This window comes from Rutilus rutilus (genome assembly GCF_951802725.1).
Source record: "Rutilus rutilus genome assembly, chromosome: 15".
NCBI classification, from domain to species: domain Eukaryota; kingdom Metazoa; phylum Chordata; class Actinopteri; order Cypriniformes; family Leuciscidae; genus Rutilus; species Rutilus rutilus.
Window position 1 is genome coordinate 37,817,900 of NC_140220.1, and position 22,710 is coordinate 37,840,609.

General features: G+C 40.6%; 1 protein-coding gene across 1 annotated transcript in view; it reads right to left on the minus strand.

Moving 5' to 3' along the window:
* LOC311304780 (uncharacterized protein) overlaps nt 1-22,710 on the minus strand; it is a gene marked incomplete at its 5' end in the record, with an annotated part of 578,336 nt that continues 555,626 nt past the window's right edge. The window contains 4 exons of the mRNA XM_084432014.1: nt 1-4,824; nt 4,905-4,951; nt 11,498-11,671; nt 11,768-11,941. Coding sequence (XP_084288140.1) covers nt 4,259-4,824; nt 4,905-4,951; nt 11,498-11,671; nt 11,768-11,941 — 961 coding nt within the window. The 3' untranslated portion in view covers nt 1-4,258. The remainder of the gene's footprint in view (nt 4,825-4,904; nt 4,952-11,497; nt 11,672-11,767; nt 11,942-22,710) is intronic.

The following is a 22,710-nucleotide window of genomic DNA, read 5'->3' on the forward strand; positions in this document are numbered from 1 at the left end:
TCTGAGACAACAAAATAAAGTTTACAAAAAATGGCTTTTAATAAATAAAGACAATAAGTTCAAGTTCAAGTTACTTTATTTGTACCCGAAGGTAGATTTTGTTTGCAGTAGAGTCCTCATACACACACATGGAAAACAAAGGAGCATATATCACACATCAATGACATCATTCAACTTAAGTAAAAAAATAGGAAATGGCAACAATTACTTAAAAAAAATTTAAACAAGTAAAAAAGTAAAAAAACAAGATTATTGTTCCTCATTGTAGTTCAATAAAACTTTTGTGTTTGCAGAGGAATATAATCACATGAAAAAAAGAGCTGGATTATATATGCCACAACTATCTTTTTTTTGTAAATTCTACATTTCATAGTTTATGGCTAATTTTTCACCAAGAAAAATGTTACATTTACAAACTAATGAGACACTAATGACTAAATATTGAAAAAGAATGAAAGGTTAAAACAAAAAAAAGAAAATCCTAGAAAAGAATTACTGGAACTGCAAACAAAAGAAACAAAACTGCAATCTTGCAGAGAACTAGAGAAATTAATAATAATAAAACACTGGATAAGGTTTGGAGAACTGGAGCAAAAGACTGAAACTTGACTAGAGTAAAAACACAGAAACAAGAAAACTATAGAATTATCAAAAGTAAATTGTCAAAAAAGTAAAACTAAATCTAGCAGTGACTGACCGGGGAATTCTAGCTCATTACACTCGTATATTTTATATGAGGTGATTTGGTTTTCTTAATTTCTTCCCTGAATTACTTCTGTTCATATTTTTATTATTATTTTACAAGTAATAAATAAAAAAATGAGCATAAGCTATTCAGGGAAGACATTTAAAAAAAAAAAAAAATATATACATAAAGATACAAAATATAGTTTTGGGTATAAGAGCTATGTTACTTAATAAAGATGAGTTTATAACCATTTAGCTATTACGTTATAGCTATTTAGAATACTGAGGATTACAGCTTTTAAAGCAATAACAATATTTTAGAGAAAGGAAGAATGCCCAGTTTTAAATTATTGATTAGATTTAGTTTCTAAAGTACACTATGGAGAGGATAAAATGAAATTAAGAGCATAATTATATTTTGAAAAATGATGCGCATCTCTAAAATAAAAAAACATTCTATAAAATAAGGGAATACATATTACATTGATCAATGTATTATATATATAGCATTTTTTATACAACCCTCCCTCCCTTTTAGTTATAGTTTCATTATGTTAATGTTAACGTTGTTATACATTTCATATACAATATAATTGAACACGTTTTATAAGTATATATTGTATAATTTATCATTGTGGCCTTAAGTTGATTTTCTGTATACTGTACATCAGGGACGTGCACAGAAATTTTGAGGGGCAGTTGCTCTGACCTGCTCTGATCAGTTGTTTTAACCATTCATTAAAATTAATTAGTTCAAAGGAGTCATTAATTCGCGAATTGGACGTGTCATGCGCGTTTGTACGTGTGATTATCCCAGCAGTTAAGACATAGACATCCAAGATTTGTGTCAACACAGGAAACATTTCATCACTAAGGCAACTTATTTAGCACAATTCACACCCAGCCCAGCTGTAGGCCTAATTCAGGAAAAAAAATCTCCGATTGCTCCACATGAAACTTTTGGTCTTCCGACCTTTTACCACCGTGTCGATTTATTTTGATTAATATATCGCAAATGCGAGGGAGAGAGAGCAAGACAGCGCTTAGTTTGGAGATTGTGAAGTCTTGTTTACACTTTCGCCTGGCTCCGAAGAGAGAGAGTGCGCGCGCGACCGGGTCTCCCTCTCCCTCTGCTCGTTCTTTCAGTTAAACATGCACACTGTCACAAGCGCAACAGTTCATCTACATTACTCACCGATCAAATAAGTCTTTGGCGGGACCAAAAATTCACTTTGGTGGCCGCTAAAACAAGTTCAATGCAAGAAAATTCATGCGTGAATTTAACTGACATGACCACCTCAGATCATTTGGACGCAGCTGTGTTCAAGAGGTAACAACGATATAAATACTGCTCATTTTCTCACACAAATCGCTCGTTTCGTGTCTTAGGCCATCAATGTGTACTTACGATGGGGAATTGTTTAATTTGGACGATGGGGAATTGTTTTAATTTGGACTTTGTGCATGCTCTTTCAGTCAGTATCCATATACCTGCATTATATGACTGTCAGACAAGAACGGTTTGACCTAAAAATATCAAAATTGAAACTACTGCGGAAACAAAGACACCTACATCTTGGATGCCCTTCAGGTAAGCTAAAACATACCAAAATTTAATTTCAAAGTGAACAATCCCTTTAAGTCATTATTAAAAAAAGGAAGATGTGTTCGTAGTTTTGCCGGCTCATCTATCATCTAACGTTAGCTCCGCTGTTAGGAAAACGCTCTGGTTGGTTGAAGCGCTGTCCTATTGCGTGCAGAGGGAATTTTAAAGAGCATCGTTTATCCCGCCCCTCGGATTGAGCCGTGTCTATGGTGAGTTGCCAGACCTAACATCTTGATGTAGGTCTGGCTTGCCAGGCTACCTCGGAAGGGCAACGTGAGTCGAGAATGGCATATGGGCAGTTGCCCGGGCAACCTGAGCAACCCCCCTGTGCACGTCCCTGCTGTACATTTATTTTTGGACTGATAGTGGTCAATTAAGTCAAATAATGGTATGTAAGAGTGTAAGTGGTAATATCATTGTGTTCCTGTTCCTCAAGTTGAATAATGTCTCAAGTTTTCTATAAATCAGTGTTTTTAACTGTGGTGAAGTGGGATATTTTCACAGAGGTGGCCAGACAAAGGCCAGCAAGCATGGGTGGAATGTTGAAAAATACCAGGATATCGAGTATCAGCAAAAAATCCAATATGGTGCATCTTTAGTGTTTAGTGGTGTATGAAGAACAGAGGATTGAACTATTATTCAGTCTGGAAAAATCCTTCACTAAGACACAGTAGGGGTGACCCCGAATAGTCGAAGATTCGATGCTTCGATAGGAGGAGCCTGATTCGACTACCGATCTCATGGTCGAATCTTCGCAGAGGTGTTATGAAACGAGGATCATGCCCCTTTGGCTATATGAGGGCGCTCAATTTCACATAGAACTAGCTTTTATGTCAATACGTTAATATTCAGCCTATTATGATAATGCTGTATATAAAAATGTGCAAAGAAAGAAGCTTTTAATAAAAAAAAATTTAACGTGCGTGAATAAATCCAAACACCCGTGACAGATTTAAGTTTCACTTTCGATCCGTGACCGACAGAGGAGCGTCTTCGCGGCAAGGATTTAAATCTTTAACAATGTCTGGGATAAGAAAATCTAAAGTGTGGATGTACACCATCAGAAAGGATATTCTCCAAGGCTGGATTTAGCATCAGGAAAACCATTATCGCACTTCTGCCGTTAACACGTTTCACGCATAGACTGGGTTTCACGTTAGAATGTATTTTATCCGCGCGCACAATTTGAAAAGACTCCAACGGACAGACAGAGTGAAAGACTGGATTTGTTCTCTCGATCAGGTAGGGTACAAGTGATTTCAAAACTTTTCAGCCGGTTCTAATTTGATTTTTGGATGCTGTGAACATTTTTAGCTAAAAAGACTGCCACTCCAGTTTAGCATTTATTGTTGTTTCTGCAGTTAAAAAGACAAAGTTGAAAATTCTGGCTACTATCGTTATTTTAATAATTTCTTTATTTTTATTTTATTTATTAATCTGTCAGGGTTATCTAATCTAACTATTTGTGGCTTGTGTTTTGAATATATGTTCCCCTGCACTTTAGGCATTTTGCACACATTTGCTCCTCATCTTGTGACTTGATTCTAATTTATTTCGTTTTGTATTTTTTATTTATTAGAAAGATATAGGCCTATTCTGTTCTAATTTAATTTTAGTAAATTAATTGTTTATTTTTTCGGTGCATCGATGTTGTGCTGTAGGCTGGCCTGCTCGCACAGGTAATTTAGCCGATTTAATTTGATTTGCATGTGAAATGCAAATCCTGTCTGCAGTGTGGCCTTTCTGGAGTTATGTTATTTCTTAGTTTTATTGATCCAAAATGTTTTTATAAATTTTCTTCTATATCTTTGTGTGATTTTCTGTACATCGCGGCTTTGAAACGTTAAAGCCCCGCCCCCATACACATGATTCGACTATTAGTCGACTATAGGCAAGACATGACGATTCTGATTCGACTATGAAAATCCATAGTCGGGGACAGCCCTAAGACACAGTATATTTCACTCACCCGGTTGTGTGTGTATCACTGTTGTTTCTCTCAGGACGCTGTTTAATGTCACACAGAGACACTGAGGATTTATAATAATCAAGCCTAAATCCAGCATAGAGGGGCTCAGTGTATGTGATGTTGAATGTGTGTAAGTGTGTGAGTGTGTGTGTGTCAGAGACTCTGTAGAAGGACAGAGTTCCGGCCGACATGTCCACATACACTCCTGCTCTAGTAGAGGATGAACGGGAGACAGGAATAACAGTGGAGTTATTATTGTGACGGACAGTAAATCCGTGATTATCGCATTCCAGACACCAGGATTTATCATTGTATCCAAACATTGTATTTTTGCTGTCGATTCCTTTATATGTCACTGATATACCAACACCTCTGCTCCATTCAGCCTCCCAGTAACAGCGTCCAGTCAGACTCTCTCCACACAGAACCTGAGGATCATCAAATCTCTCTGGATGATCAGTATAAGGCTGATCCTCTAACACCCTTGTCACTGTCCTGTTCTCCTCAGACAGAATGAGTCGAGTGTGTGCTGTGTTTGGATTCAGTGTGAGATCACAGGCATCTGAACACAAGAAGAGAAACATTTCACTAAATGAGACAAATCAACAATAAATCACTAAATGATTGTGTGTGTAGACCTACATTTGTGTAATCCTGCTGTCATTCTGAACTCTCCACAATGATCCACACTATAAAACACAAACATGATTCATATTCTAAAGGAAAGACAAAAAGGAAAAAGAAACATACACAACATGTTCTGTAATACAAACTTATACCTGGTTCAGATTACATAATTTTAGCCCGATTTTGGCACGATCCGTTTGACTAGCCTCCTCAGACCCGAGCTTTGGTTTGGTGTGCATTTTAGATTTCTTCTAGCTTTTTGGGGTTAGGAGGGACCAGTGTTGGGAACGTTACTTTAAATAAGTAATTAGTTATAGTTACTCACTACTTGTTCCAAAAAGGAACTGAGTTAGTAACTGAATTACTCTATAATAAAAGTAACTCGTTACCAGGGAAAGTAACTATTTGCGTTACTGTTACAAGAAAAGTTGCTATATGTCAAAGAATTTGGAAACACTTTGCAGTTTGAATGTCCTGTATAAACAAAATTACGGAATGTTTTTATGTTTCCACTGTTCTATCGCGTCCGCCTCCTCACTAGCTGTGCGAGCCAGGGGTGCGTTCGGATTACACAGTTTATTCAATCAATGCATAGTAACGCGCCACATTTAAAGTCCAGTAATGTTAACGTCATTGTAACTACGGGAAAAGTAATTAGTTAGATTACCCCGTTACTGAAAAAATAACGTCGTTACCTAACGCCGTTCTTTTAACGCCGTTCTTATTCCAAACACTGGGAGGGACCAATACATATAATAACCAGATATTATCTTTGAACATGAAAAACTGGGTCTGTATTCACAGAAAACAATCAAGACATCATTGTGTAATAAAGTGCAAATCTCTTTTATTTACAGCCTGAGCACTGTGCCTGGACATTTTTCGTTGTTACTCTTGTATAACTTCTGAACATACATACATGACCCACAGCTCATGACCCACAGCTCAGCCCAGGTGAGTTGGATCCGAAAATTTAGCCGGGGCCCCACCCTGGAGCCAGGCCCGGGGTTGGGGCTCGTATGAGAGTGCCTGGTGGCCGGGCCTCCCCCCATGGGGTCCGGCCAGGCTCAGCCCGAAGGAGCGACTTGGGGCTGCCTTCCCGTGGGCTCACCACCCATAGGAGGGACCATAAGGGGCCTCGACGACCCGATCCCTGGACACGGAATCTAGCTCTAGGGACGTAAAATGTCACCTCGCTGGCGGGGAAAGAGCCTGAGATTGTGCGTGAGGTTCAGAGGTTCGGGATCACCTCCACGCACGGCTTGGGCTCTGGAACCACACTCCTCAATCAATCAATCAATCAATCAATCATTTATTTATAGAGCACATTTAAAACACAACCAAGGTTGACCAAAGTGCTTCACAAGCAATCAAAGAAACACAGTAGAACAAATAGTTGCCCATGGTGAGAGGCGGCGGGCTGATGTGGGTTTGCTTATAGCCCCTCTCATAATACTCCTGGAGAGAAGATGGACTCTTCACCACTCTGGAGTTGCCCATGGTGAGAGGCGGCGGGCTGATGTGGGTTTGCTTATAGCCCCTCAGCTCAGCCGCCATGTGTTGGGAGTTTACCCCGGTGAACGAGAGGGTCGTTTCCCTGCGCCTACGGGTAGGGGACAGGTCTCTCACTGTCGTGTGTGTCTATGGGCCGAACGGCAGTGCAGAGTACCCGGCCCTCTATGGGGTCTCTGGGAGGGGTGCTGGAAAGTGCTCCGACTGGGGACTCCGTTGTTCTACTGGGGGACTTCAATGCCCACGTGGGCAACGACAGTGACACCTGGAGGGGCGTGATTGGGAGGAACGGCCCCCCTGATCTGAACCTGAGCGGTGTTCTGTTATTGGACTTCTGTGCTAGTTACAGCTTGTCCATAACAAACACCATGTTCAAGCATAAGGGTGTCCATCAGTGCACATGGCACCAGGGCACTCTAGGCCCGAGGGAGGCTGGAGATTTTGAGTCCGAGTGGACCATGTTCTCCACCTCCATTGTCGAAGCGACAGCTCAGAGCTGTGGCCGTAAGGTCTCTGGTGCCTGTCGAGGCGGCAATCCCCGAACCCGGTGGTGGACACCGGAAGTAAGGAATGCCGTCAAGCTGAAGAAGGAGTCCTATCGGGCCTGGTTGGCTTGTGGGACTCCTGAGGCAGCTGACAGGTACCGCCAGGCCAAGCGAACTGCAGCCCGGGTGGTTGTGGAGGCAAAAACTCGGGCCTGGGAGGAGTTTGGTGAGGCCATGGAGAAGGACTATCGGCTGGCCTCGAAGAGATTCTGGCAAACCGTCCGGCACCTCAGGAGAGGGAAGCAGTGCCCTACCAATGTTGTTTACAGTAGAGGTGGGGAGCTGTTGACCTCAACTGGGGATGTCGTTGGACGGTGGAAGGAATACTTCGAGGATCTCCTCAATCCCGCCGTCACGTCATTCATTGAGGAAGCAGAGGCTGAGGGCTCGGAGGTGGACTCGTCCATCACCCAAGCTGAAGTCACCGAGGTAGTCAAGAAACTCCTCGTGGCAAGGCACCGGGGGTGGATGAGATCCGCCCTGAGTACCTCAAGTCTCTGGATGTTGTGGGGCTGTCTTGGCTGACACGTCTCTGCAGCATCGCGTGGCGGTCGGGGACAGTGCCTCTGGGATGGCAGACCGGGGTGGTGGTCCCTCTTTTTAAGAAGGGGGACCGGAGGGTGTGTTCCAACTACAGGAGGATCACACTTCTCAGCCTCCCTGGGAAAGTCTATGCCAGGGTACTGGAGAGGAGAATACGGATGATAGTAGAACCTCGGATTCAGGAGGAACAGTGTGGTTTTCGTCCGGGCCGTGGATTACTGGACCAGCTCTATACCCTCTACTACAGGGTGCTGGAGGGTTCATGGGAGTTTGCCCAACCAGTCCACATGTGCTTTGTGGATTTGGAGAAGGCATTCGACTGTGTCCCTCGCGGCGCCCTGTTTGGAGGGTGCTTCGGGAGTATGGGGTCCGGGGTCCTTTGCTAAGGGCTGTCCGGTCCCTGTATGACCGAAGCAGGAGCTTGGTTCGCATTGCCGGCAGTAAGTCAGACTTCTTCCCGGTGCATGTTGGACTCTGGCAGGGCTGCCCTTTGTCGCCGGTTCTGTTCATAATTTTTATGGACAGAATTTCTAGGCGCAGCCAGGGGCCGGAGGGTGTCAGGTTTGGTAACAACACGATTACGTCTCTGCTCTTTGCGGATGATGTTGTCGTGTTGGCCTCATCAAATCAGGACCTTCAGCATGCACTGGGACGGTTTGCAGCCGAGTGTGAAGCGGCTGGGATGAGAATCAGCACCTCCAAATCCGAGGCTATGGTCCTCAGTCGGAAAAGAGTGGCTTGCTCACTTCAGGTTGGTGGAGAGTTCCTGCCTCAAGTGGAGGAGTTTAAGTATCTTGGGGTTTTGTTCACGAGTGAGGGAAGGATGTAACGGGAGATTGACAGACGGATCGGTGCAGCTTCTGCAGTAATGCGGTCGATGTACCGGTCTGTCGTGGCGAAGAAAGAGCTGAGCCGCAAGGCGAAGCTCTCGATTTACCGGTCAATCTACATTCCTACTCTCACCTATGGTCATGAGCTTTGGGTCATGACCGAAAGGACAAGATCCCGGATACAGGCGGCCGAAATGAGCTTCCTCCGCAGGGTGGCTGGGCGATCCCTTAGAGATAGGGTGAGAAGCTCTGTCACTCGGGAGGAGCTCAGAGTAGAGCCGCTGCTCCTCCACATCGAGAGGGGTCAGCTGAGGTGGCTTGGGCATCTGTTTCGGATGCCTCCTGGACGCCTTCCCGGGAAGGTGTTCCGGGCGCGTCCCACTGGGAGGAGACCCCGGGGAAGACCTAGGTCACCCTGGAGAGACTATGTCTCCCGGCTGGCCTGGGAACGCCTTGGTGTCCCCCCGGAAGAGCTGGAAGAAGTGTCCGGGGAGAGGGAAGTCTGGGCATCTCTGCTTAGACTGCTGCCCCCGCGACCCAGCCCCGGATAAGCAGAGGAAGATGGATGGATGGATGGATGGATTGTGTTGGATCGTTGATGCCCACTCGCATATTGCCTTTCCAAACAGAAAAAGTTTTGCAAAATTTTAATCAATGTATTGCTTTATGTGAATGATTAGGGAGGATGATTTTCACATCATTTTGAAGAAAAATGCGACGACATCTATTAGTCAAAAGTCTTATTGAGGTGGAATCCCTGATCTGAATCGCTGAATCGCTGATCGATTGCTCCTGTCTGCCTCGCTGCCTGCTGTGAGTGTGTTTGTTTGCTTCGGTGCTGTAAGCTCCGTCTTAGCCTTGTATTTCTTTGTTTTGAACCATCATTTACTACCATTTTTAGTTGTTTATACTACTACATTTTACGCAACATCTCAGATTAATCTGACATCGCTAGCTTCTGTTACTAGTACTACTAGCAGAACACGCTAGTAATTCGCTAGCCTGTTAACGCGCCACCCGTGCGCTCAGCTATCTTTATTTTTCTCTCGCACGTCCGCGCCTTTGAGTTCATAAAAAGCTCAGGTGAGTAAGAATCAGTCAACAAACACGGTGAGTGAAACACCCACTGAGAATGATTGTGTCCTAGTTATTGGCGATTCTATTACACGGAACGTGAAAATAGAGACACCAGCCACCATAGTCACATGTTTGCCGGGAGCCAGAGCGCCTGACATCAAAGCAAATTTAAAAGTGCTGGCTAATGCTAATCGTAAATTCTCTAAGATCATTATTCATGTCGGCACTAATGATGTTCGACTCCGCCAGTCGGAGATCACCAAAATTAATATTAAAGAGGTGTGTGAACTTGCAAGTACGATGTCAAGGACTGTAATCTGCTCTGGCCCCCTTCCTGTTCGCCTCTGTTGGCTCTCAAGGGCACTCCAGCTGGTGACCGTTACATAGCCCCCCCTTTAAGGAGCGGATTCCAGATGCTCAGAAAAACAGTCCAGGAGGATGGTGGAGCAGAGGAGGACCCGTGGGCGGGATGGAGGGCCAGGCCTGTGAAGTAGAAGAAGACCTGGAGACTGCGGCAAGACGGGAGGCCAAGGTGGATCAGGCTGTGCAGGCGACCAGGGCGGATCAGGCTGTGCAGGCAACCAGGGTGGAGCAGGCTGTGCAGGCGACAAGGGCGAGATGACCCTTCAGGCAGCCAGGGCGGAGACGAACCTTCAGGCGGCCAGGGAGGAGATGACCCTTCAGGCGGCCAGGGAGGAGACGACCCTTCAGGCGGCCAGGGAGGAACAGACAGACCATTGGGCTGCCAGGGCGAAAGACGACCCTTCAGGCAGCCAGGGCAGAGCAGACAGTCCATCGGGTGGCCAGGGCGGAGACGACCCTTTAGGCGGCCAGGGCGGAGCAGACAGTCCATCGGGCGGCCACGGCGGAGACGACCCCTCGGGCGGCCACGGGACAGGAACAGGCACCCACTCAGGAACAGACACAGACAGCGGCTCAGGAACAAACACAGACACCGGCTCAGGAACAGGAACAGACACCGGCTCAGGAACAGGAACAGACACCGGCTCAGGAACAGGAAAAGACACCGGCTCAGGGAAAGGAACAGACACCGGCTCAGGGATAGAAACAGACACCGGCTCAGGGAAAGAAACAGACACTGTGAACAGTCTCTGGATCGGCAGACGTGATGTGAACAGTCTCTGGATCGGCAGACGTGACGTGAACAGTCTCTGGATTGGCAGAAGTGACGTGAACAGTCTCTGGATCGGCAGGCATGACGTGAACAGTATCTGGATCGATCGACAGACGTGACGTGAACAGTCTCTGTATCCGCAGATGTGACGTGAACAGTCTCTGGATCGGCAGAAGTGATGTGAACAGTCTCTGGATCAGCAGAAGTGACATGAAGCTCTAGCTAGGCAGGACTGACGTGAAGCTCTGGCTCGGCAGGACTGACATGAAGCTCTGGCACGGCAGGATTGACGTGAAGCTCTGGCTCGGCAGGACTGACGGGAAGCTCTGGCTCGGCAAACTCACAGAAAAAGTTGAGCCGCTCAATTGCAGGGCCAAGTTAATATACTGTCGACCCCAAGAGTCCCATGAGGATTGTGCAGAGGCATGCTTGAACCAAGCGGCTCAATCCTAATCCTAAATAATCCTCCCCGAAAAAATATAATTAAAACCCCATTTGTTTTCATTTCGAAAATAGATGGATTTAGGAATCAGTGGTTACGATTTATTTATAACACACTTCTTGTGCAGTACAAACCAAAAGTTTGCTTGTGTCCAGTGCATTTTACGGAGCTGCAGCACATTTTATCCCAACTTACTGGACCTGGGAGTGTACAACAACAGCTATACAATACTTAATAAATTAGAAATATATATATATATATTTATATATATATATATATTTATAACTGTATTTTATGTAGTCACATCAGGACATTAAGTTGTTACAGTGAAGAAGATCAATTAAACTATTACAATGTTGTCAACCTATTCTATTATACCCAATAAACAAAATAGTACACTTAAAATAACACCATATGACCCCTTTAATAATAACTATATCCAAGTGAGAGTAACCAACTTTTCTAATCACCTGAGCTAGATCTTAATACCAGGTGTAAACCAGGCCTCTTACTGCCCCACATACTTGAGTATCTGCAGTGAGCAGCTTGGATCCTTCGGTTTGGCAGCGAGCAGCTTGACTCCTGAAAATCCTGGGTGATTGTAGCTCAGATCCAGCTCTCTCAGGTGTGAGGGGTTTGAACTCAGAGCTGAAGACACATAACCGCAGCCTTCCTCTGTCACCATACAGCCAGACAACCTACAGACACACACAGTCAGACCATCTAGAAAAAAAACCACACATCGACATTATGACCAGCAGACTGTAAATAATCTCTCATCTATTCTTAAATACCTCAGTATCTGCAGCTGATAGTTTGGATTCTTCAGTCCTTCAGAAATAATCTTCACTCCTGAATCCTGCAGGTCATTGTTACTTAGGTCCAGCTCTCGCAGGTGTGAGGGGTTTGAACTCAGAGCTGAAGACACATAACCACAACCTCCCTCTGTCACCATACAGCCATGCAACCTAGAGACAAACATCAACATTATGACTGGCAGACTGTAAATAAAATCCCTTAATGCTCTGGGGTCTGAGGGGGTTTGGGGGCTTGTCACAGAGCTACCCTCTGTTCCCTGTGTTCCCCTTGTTAGCCCCTTTGTAGAAACACATAAGTGGTATACATCATTCAAAATTGTTTAATGTATTCTTTTATTTGTGTACACACAATAAAAACAAAATGTTGTGTTTTTCGTAAAATAAAGAAAATATACAATACGTGTTCTGGCATCTCTTTCAATGTGAAGTTGAAACGCAACAGAAAATAATTTGTAACTCAGCGAATATTTGTCACACAGACTTGAGACATATGTCTTTACAAAGTTTGAAGTCTCTATTTTTAAATGATGTATACTATATAAAAAACAAATATTCTCTGTTTAAGTAATCTGTATGAAAGCAATGACATGTACAGTTTCTCAAACATGGCCTTATTAGCTCTAATGTGACCACACCCACGCGAACAAGAGCAATTGACATGCAAATCATCCATGTGAAGGAACACAGACCTGTAAACACCTCATCACCTCAAAAACAAAGAATCAGAGACTTCAGTTCTCCTCTGCTTTTCATCGAGTTTGGAAGACTGTGTTTGTGTTCTTCTGTTTACCTTGGATTTACCTCAGATTTACCTCAGAAGAATTAGAAGAACGCGATTTGAAGATGAGAACGATTTTTAAGGTAAGACATTTCCACTCATAATAGTAAGCAGGTTATTGTTATATAAACTTTAAATTGTAGTAAATAGTCAAACTGGTGCCAGACTAAAATGTATGTCATGAAATGAGATTAGAGTAAAAACATGAAGCCTAATGTTTAAATGCTACATTTATATATATGTATGACACAAGGATGTTTTTATGTTCAATAATAAAAGTAAATGTTCTCTGCACGCACTGTGAGTTTTAATCACTCACGCAGTGCGTTTGAAAAGCAAAAAACGGCAAACAGTAGGCTTCATGTTTTTACTCTAATCTCATTTCATAACATCATAACGAATTAAAACATTTGAAGTAATATATTTGATAATCCATATATTTTTCTCTAGTGTAGCGTTGCTGAAGTGTTCCTTTTTAACGATTTATAGGCTGCCTGCTATAGGCTATTGTTATTATTATTTTATGCTGCCCTACACGTATATGCCTACAAGGCACGATAAACCTGGTGTTCATTATAGGCCTATATATGTATTTTGTACATTTTAAATTGTAATTTTAACCAGAAATATCAAAAATGTATTCCCAACCCGTGCAGCCCTATAGTTTCTCTTGATATCAGCATAGTCACAGTTGTTTGTTTGTTTTTATTTTTTACAGGGACCAGATGCCACTGATGAGTCTTGCTGACTTAAACATTCACATGAGTCTCTATACGTGAACATGGTAAAATGAAAAATCAAACACCTTTTAAATGACAGGTATGTACTATGTTTCAGGAATGGCACAAAGGTGTGTGACTGTTCAAGTCTCTGTCTTTAGATCAGTGTGGTCAATAATGTGCTTTTTTTGTCCTTTGTTCTTTGTTGTGTATCTTTGGATTATGTTGCATTGTAAATAAATCCAAATAATCAAAAAGCCATTCTTTTTTAAAATTTCTCCTCATTCTTTGTTCTGGTTCTCTCACAGTCCCCACCTGATGTCTTTGTCTTTCTTAGGTGTGAAACACATCAATATTCATGATAATTCACGCCTCCTCGTATAAAGCTTTCTTACACAAAAAATGTCTTACAAATTTTAAATCAATATATTGTTTTATCTGAATAAGTACACAGGATGATTTTACATAGTTTTGAAGCAAATATTCTAGGCTACGCGATACAACTAAGTATGACAAAATGTCAAAAATATTGCGAAGAAATAATCAGTATGGGTTTCATGGCCTTATTTCAGTGACAATGTTTTTTGTTTTTTTCATAAACCATGCATAAACGTCATTATCTCAAAACTACAAACTTTTACATACATGCTGCTGATATATTATTGTAGCAGAGTTTGAGCTGAATACAGTGTAATCAGACTTTAGCCATGAAAATGTCACAAGTAACAGAAATAAGCACAAATGTCAGAGCATGTCAGAACAGCTCCAGGGCCCAGAAAACACCTCACCTTAAAGTACAGGGTGGGCCATTTATATGGATACACCGTAATAACATGGGAATGGTTGGTGATATTAAAGTCCTGTTTGTGGCACATTAGTATGTGTGAGGGGGCAAACTCCTCAAGATGGATGGTGCCCCCTCACATATACTAATGTGCCACAAACAGGACTTTAATGTCACCAACCATTCCCATGTTATTACGGTGTGTACATATAAATGGCCCACCCTGTACTTTGGATCACACACACACACAAATGCACACCTACAACCAGACTGTTGTGTCTCAGACTGGCCACCTGAGCACTAAACCAGTGGACGTTTAAGTTTTTCTCAAACTGTTGACTATCACTTGTCTCAGCATACATGGTGGTGGCCATCTTGATTTGAGTAAATTGGATACCCTTTCTCAATATGTGTTCTTGTCTGTACTTGTGTTCTTGTGGACTTGTGAAACGTCATCAGTCACTGCGCAAGTACTGTTCCAATTTAAAGTTCACATCTAGCCAAGTCCAGTTCAAATCCCCGGGTGTGTTCTTGATCCGCCCCTTTTACCGAGGATGCATCGAGAGGTGACTTGTGTGGACTTGAGACAGCCAGGTATCCCAGAATGCATCTCACACCAACCAGCAACCGCCAATAGCAGATTAGGAAACCCGCATAATTTAAAAATGCTACTGTTCTTGTGTCATGAAATGTAGTTTTAAGAGTTTTTCAGGCGAGAATTTAGTTGTTTAAAGCAGTGGTTTTCAAACCCTGGGAGACTTAAAAAATGGGTCGCCAGGATGATTTAAGGAAATTATAATTAAATTAAAAAACAAAATTTGTTTTCATAAAATCATAGTCTATAAGCCTATATAAAAGAAACACGCGCAATATGGCTATTTAAACAATTAATAGATTGAATAGATTAAAAAACTTACAGCATGCTGCTGAGTTTGGTTCATTTCTGTAAAGCGTGCCGCCTCACAAACAAATTGACGGAAAGGAAACCGAGACGGCAGTTTGTTTGTTTTCTTTATTTTACAAAAGCACAATGTTGTGTTTTATTGCGAGTGTACACAAATATAAATAACTACTTTGCAGTTTCGAATGATGTCCTGAACAAAATAACGGAGTATATTTCTATGATTCCATCGTGCCGGTGGCGCCTCACATGCAAACAACATCACTGCAATCTTGACATCGCAGCCGGTTCATTTTCAAAATAAATTGGTCAACCTCACATAAAAATTACACTGCTCTGTTTAAATAGTCAATAGCCTACAATTCGTGCCATTCAGCGTAAGCACCGCTCCACTGTGATGTTTCCAAGCACATTTTTGCGCATGTGAAGAGGGTGATTTCTGAAGAGGGATCGATATTGGAACGTGAGTGAAGTACAAAGTAGCCCACGAGCGTAATTTTCTATGGGGACAGGGGGGACATGTCCTCCCCACTTTTCAAAATCCAAAATCCTGTTTGCTATTTGTTTATATAGTGTGCACGCAATGTTCCTGGACGCAGACGCGTGCGCATCGACATAGGCTCGGCCCTGCTCCTCCGTGGTATCGCGGTTGCGGCACAGGCGATGAAACGCCAGAAACAACAACAGGTGACTAAGCTATCGTTATATGATCCCGCTTTAATTCATGCAAATGCTTTTTCATGCGCGACAAAAGAGAACGCGCTGTGTCACACACACAAACACATGACCCAGAGATAGACGAGCGCCAGTATCAAGTTCTCTTTCGCGCTAGAACAAACAAGGCTATGCCAAAATGTCCGTTTTGTCGAGTATCCTCACAAGAACAGTCTTAAATAAGTTAAATTAAATCTTAAATGAAAGTAAAGAGTAGTGAGAGAATGGGATGCGTGAGATCGTCAGCTGTGGCTGGTCCTAAAGTGGCAGCAGCTAATTCTCTGAGAAAATTACTAACTGCTCTTGACTAAAGAATGTTTGTAGCTTTAATAAGGATTTATCTATATTTAGTTTATAATTTATGCAGTGCAGAATGTTTTGATAACCTTATTCAATTTCTGTATATTTCATACCTGTTAGACAGGAAAGGCACAGGTAAATATGACATTTATAATGGGTTTATGTAAGGTTTGTTTTAAGTTCCCTTATATTAAATTTTTTTATATTTTTTGAAGCCTGATAAATATTTAAAATTTGGGGGGATAATCATTTTCATTTTTTCTTAGAAGCCTATAATAAATAATAGTTTAGCATCCAAATAAATCGCGAATATATGGTAAAAAATGTATTCGAATGAGAGAGTTACGTGAGCCCAACGCCGCTTACTTTCACTTTCGCTTTAAATGATTTCGCTTTGGCTTGTTTATAGATATTTTTATTTTTCATTCTTGTTCTGTTCTGAATATCATTACATTTAAAGGATTTGTTGTGGAATATTTTTAGTGAATTTTTTAAGCATACAGCAAACGATAGTAGGCTATATTAATTGGTTAAAATTCTTACAATGGTTAATGGTTAACCGGTTAATTAGCATTCCTGTAGCTTTAGCTATAGATCAAAAGAGTGCAGAATCAATTTTGCGTTGCGATCGCGTCACGGATAAGCCACTGCACGAGCATCATCAAAAGCGGTTGTTAACAAAAGGCTTAAGAATGGGCCTATAAAGGCATATGGGTCGCGTCAATTTAAAAAAAAAAAAATGGGTCGCTCTTGAAAAAGTTTGAAAACCACTGCTGTATAGAGATGGAACAGGTATAGTTTAGTAGTTTACTTACGGTTAAAACATATTTGCCATCTGCTTGTATGTATCCATTAAAGGTGGGGTATGTAATTCTCTTTTTTGGCCATTTTTTCAAAATCACTTAAAATCCTATTCCTAACCCACTTTCAGCCACTGAGTTAGAAGCACTGAAATAAAAATTAAGCAATTTAATCATCTGTGGAACGGGCAGGACTCGAAAAACTCCAGCCAATCATTTCCAAGACCACCTAGAATCATTGGACAGTAAGTGCGTCAATCAAACAGTCGTAACACCCCCCCCCCCCATCCATGTCCATGTTCTTTGAATGGGTGGAGTCAAAGGAAAGAAGGTAGGACCATTTGAGTTGTGTATTTTCAAAATCTGCAGGCCGCTTGGCAAATCACATACCCACCTTTAAGTCTGCTGTTTCGGACCAGGTCTGAATGATGATCAAAAATATACTGATGAGTTTAATAAAGTTTATTGTACATCACACAAAAGATGAAGCGTCATTTTTACTTCAGAAAATAACCGTAAAAGCTGAGTAAACACAGTAACTAAGTTATAAGAAGTGCGCAACACAACACCTACAACGCCTGGGAGACATTCTCGTCAGTGCAGCAGCTGTGAACTCGATCAGGGCGGGGCTATGTTAGAACGGCAATGTCTGTCAACACTCGTGGGCGGGGCCTGTGCTTAGTGGCTTCACTAAAACAGCATTCTGAAAACAGGTCGTTGGGAGACACTGCTGATGATTTATGGGGATTAATAAAAAAGGAGTGAATGGATTTTTATCACTCTTGGGTGGTTGTGTACACACACTGCCAACACACATTTATGTCCAAACAGCATGCAAAAGTGAATTTTGCATAATACAGGACCTTTAATATAATGTCCATTCTTTGCAGAAAATGTGATCTCATGCATGCATGTCTTACAGTATGCTGCGTGAATAAAATATTATATTTTATATTACATATTTAGCATACAAGCAGAAATGTACAGTAAACATTTCATAATCTAGCAAAAACAGATCTAATGTCTAAACATTCATATTATGTCTGTAAAATATTATATATCATATTTATGTTATATTATATACCATATAAAAGTTAATTTGCCGTTTAATACATTGCTTATACAAAGACATGTTATTTCAACATATTTCAGTTGATTTCAATCATCTCAGTATAGCAATATAGTTTGGGAAAAGCCAAACTAGTCAGTGTGTACATGTTCATGTAAAAATAGCATGTTTAGTGAAAGTGAAAGTGAAAGTGACACGTGACGGCCAAGTATGGTAACCCATACTTGGAATTTGACCTCTGCATTTAACCCATCCAAGTTAATGCACACACATTAGGAGCAGAGTAGTGAGTAGTTAACACACACACTGCAAACGTGGATACACACACCCAGAGCAGCGGGCAGCCTTTGTGTGGCGCCCGGGGAGCGATTAGGGGTTAGGTGCCTTGCTCAAGGGCACCTCAGTCATTTCCCACCGGCTCTGGAATCGAACCAGCAACCTTTGGGTTACCAGTGCAACTCCCTAACCACTAGGCCATGACTGCCCCATAAGTCAAGTCAAGTCAAGTCAAGTCAAGTCACCTTTATTTATATAGCACTTTTTACAATACAGATTGTATCAAAGTAGCTTCACATTGATAAAATGAAAATAATACAACAAAGTTTGTTTCTAGAAGAAAATTGCATCATTGTCCACCCTAATTAGGTAGATCAATAATATGTTTACTAATGTAAGTATGTGTAGTAAACGAATCACGCATCTGAGCCATTTGTTCACACTAGGGATGGGACGGTATGAAAATGTCATATCACGATAATAATAGTGACCAAAATCATTGTGATTATCACGTTTTGTTAAAACGAGATGAAAGTGTTCAAAAATAACTGATGCTCACACTGAAAACATTTCAACAAGTTTTATATTTGAAAATCAACAAACAACAATTTAAAAAAGCAGCTCTATGCACTTTTTATAAGCAAGATTATATTCTGTGGCATTTCCTTTCTTATAATGACCATCATCAATAAAAACGCATTATAATACAGCGCACATCCATGTGACAACAGATGCACTCTCTCGTTTCATTCAAATACAACTTGCTGTCTTGTGTCTCCGTTTTTGATTGTATTGAAAATTAAATCAGAGTTGATTTATTGTTTACAGAGTTTATCCATATTGTTGTGATCATATTGTCTGGATGATTGTTTTGTACGCTGTACAAAATTAATTTCTAAACAGGGACAATTTAAAACATTAATTGTAATTCATGTCATCCTAATTATGTTGTAAAAAAAATCAGTGTAATAAGGTGTACAATACATTATTATCCCTTAAATGTCACTCTTAATAGTCGTGTTTGAACTTGATCGTTTGTCTTTGTCTTGTGTTCGCTATACAATGGGTGACGGTCACACAAGATGACTCGGCAGATCTGAAGTGTTTTCCCCATATTGCAGTGACTAATTCTGTGCATATGCTGCTGACACAGGGTTGACCATAATCGATTAAGTTCCTCAGGACCTTTGTAAAAGCTAAAATATGACCACACCTCAGATTTGGTCCTCTAAAAAGGCTTAAAAGGCTGTTGCTGGCTGGACAGGACTTACAGTGAGTTATTAAAATCGCAATAATCAAACACGGATTTAATGATAATTCAATTTTAAAAAGATAATACTAACCGTCAGTAGATTTTATCGTGGTTTATAGTGAAACCGGTAATTGTCCCATCCCTAGTTCACACAGAGACATGCATACAGAGACACGCAGTGCAGAGATGGCGATGTCCACCAGAGGGCTCAGTTGAGCAGGGTTTTTTTTTCGGGGCCAGACAAGATAAGGACTGGAAACCAGAATGATTCACCTATGACCCTTAAAAAGACCAGAAATGTATTATTTTGATTATGACTATGATTTATAACTATATATAGCTATACTTTAGAGAATCATATATATATATATATGACTATTATTATGACTATGATTTATAACTATATATAGCTATACTTTAGAGAATCATATATATATATATATATATATATATATATATATATATATATATATAAATTAGGGCTGGGAATCGATTAAAAAAATTAACTAATTAATTGCACAATTTACTGTTATTAATTGCAAGTAATTGCATTTCCTCCAAGCTTGTAATCATCAATAATTCAACTTAGAATCACTGGAAAAAAATGAACAGAAAATAGCCCTATATTAAAATAATTTTAAACATCAATATATCAATGTATTATTCTTTTTCAATAATCAATCAACATAATCAATTTAAGATTTTTTTTCAATTTTTTTTTTTACTAATTATAAAAATAAACTATAGTCCTAAAAAAGCTATTATTACCAGAGCATGTGATCAGAGCAGGTCATTTTAAAGGAATAGTTCACCCAAAAATAAAAATTCTGTCATCATTTAGTCTTCCTCAAGTTGTTCCAAACCTTTGTGACTTTCTTTCTTCTGCTAAACACAAAAGAAGATATTTTGAAGAAAGTCGGTAACCAAACGATTGATTGACCCCATTGACTTCCATAGTAGGAAAAAAAAATACTATGGAAGTCAATGGGGACCAGCAACTGTTTAATTATCAACGTTCTTTAAAATATCTTCTTTTGTGTTTAGCAGAAGAAAAGAAATCATACAGGTTTGGAACAACTTGAGGGAGAGTAAATGACAGAATTTTCATTTTTGGGTGAACTACCCCTATAACATTGTTGCCCAGTATGACTATACCAGCTCAGCAAACAGAAGTCTACAGAGAAATTTCACCTTATTTGAGAGGACTTTGCTTTTCCAGTGCTTGATCGGCAGTGATGGGCAGTAAAGCGTTAGAAGTAACGCGTTACTGTAATGAGATTACTTTTTTCAAGTAACGAGTAAAGTAAGGGATTACAATTGCAAAAGCAGTAATTAGATTACTGTTACTTTCCTGTAAGCAGGCTGCGTTACACTGCGAGACTGTCTCGCGACGTGAGCCGTGACTCGTGAGTGACAAATGACATGAGCGCCGCGAAGTCAGTGGTAAACACTATGGCAAGCGATCGCGTTCAAAAGTCTTTAAACGGAACGCGTGAATTTTGACGCGTCAACACGCACCGTTTGTCCGTGTTCAGACGTCATGTTTATTCATGAATGATGTCGTAATGGTAAACTGGTATGAACGTGCAAACACGGTATATTTGTTCATGAGGGATAATGCATTGGTACGTTGTGAGTGATGTCAGTCTTATGTCATGATTTGTCATGCCTTTTTAAGTTGTTCGTTTAACATTATTTCCCAAGGTAGAAAAGACAACAGCTCTTAGAATGGGTCTTTTATTTTAGCAAACTGACAAAAAACCTTTTCAGACTGTGTGCAGCTGAACCAAGAAAAGCTTAAGATTGCATGGAGCTGATAAGCATGAATGGCAGAAGAAAAAGACTGCAATTAAAAAACAAAACAAGAGAAAATTATTTTAATGCAAGCAATAAAAAACTGCACACATCAGCTGTGGAATAAAAGAAAAGAAATGCATGATCAACTAGATTAAGGCAAACTCCTGTCTTAATTTAAACCCTGTCCACCACCCCCAAAGGTTTCACAAAGTTATTCTTGCCACTGTAACTTATGGCTTCCTAAAGACAGGTTTATGGGTAAATAAATGAATAATAATTAAAAAAATATACCAGGGCTCAACATTTAAGCCTTTGCATTTGTCCTTCGGTCGGTCATTCACTTGTCTGAGTAAAAACACTTGTTAGAACAGGAATTTTTTTTTTTTTTTTTGTGTGTGTGTTGTAAATATCATTTATTCCGAATCAGTATTCTCATCAGTTCAGTCAGCTTTAACATATATAAATCGGCATATTTGTGATATTTTAACCTTTATAAAGGGCATTTTTCCCTAATCGTTTGCTTCATCTTTCATTTAAAATTCTTAAATTTGATCAATAAATTACAATAGAATAATAACATGCTAAAGGGCTGTTACCAATCAAATAAACTGCATTAAATATTGTAATGAGATTATTTAAAATATTTTTTGAAAATACAAATACAGTAGGAGGCGGCAGGCGACCATCTTAATGAGTGAGTCATTGATGCAATGTGCATAAAGTTAAAATACTGAAACTAATAAAACAAGTTTTAAAAAAGAATGTTTAATTTGATTAAATTTTAGATGATGGAATATGCAGAAAGAATAGAATCAAGCAGAAAGGTCTATGGCTTTACATAGCTTATTCATTTCGTGCATCATGTTTTTGAAAAGTAACTAGTAAAGTAACTAATTACTTTTGAAAATAAGTAATCAGTAAAGTAACTGGATTACTTTCTTGGAGAAGTAATCAGTAATCAGTAACTAATTAATTTTTCCAAGTAACTTGACCAACACTGTTGATCGGTACATGATTGGAGCATTTGGGCCATGAACGACAGAGCAGAACGCGCAGCGCAAACACGGAGTCGAACATTGAGCGGAGAGCGCAGCGCGCCGACATCTATGGCCGACACACACACACCAGACACACGGAACGGAGAGTGCGGCGGCGCACACGGAGCGGAAAAGACCCGCTCATGAAAGCTGCGCGAGAATGAAACCCGATCCCCATGATATTTTCGGTTTTTCAATAGCAGCCGCAACAGGAAATCATTAAAACGAGGCAAAAAAAAAGTGCTGCGTTAAATGTGTGTTTTTTTTTACGCGTTAAACATCTCAAATTAATCGCAAAGATTAACGCGTTAATTCCCCCAGCCCATATTTATATTTATATTTAAACATTTTTTTTTACAGTTTAAAGACACTATTCCATATCGCAATTAGAATAAAGAACTTAAGAATAAAGAACTTACCCTTTACAATCCTCGGCTGGATCCGTTGCTCCTCGAAATGAAACTGAAACCAAGTCGCACTCTTCTTCTGATG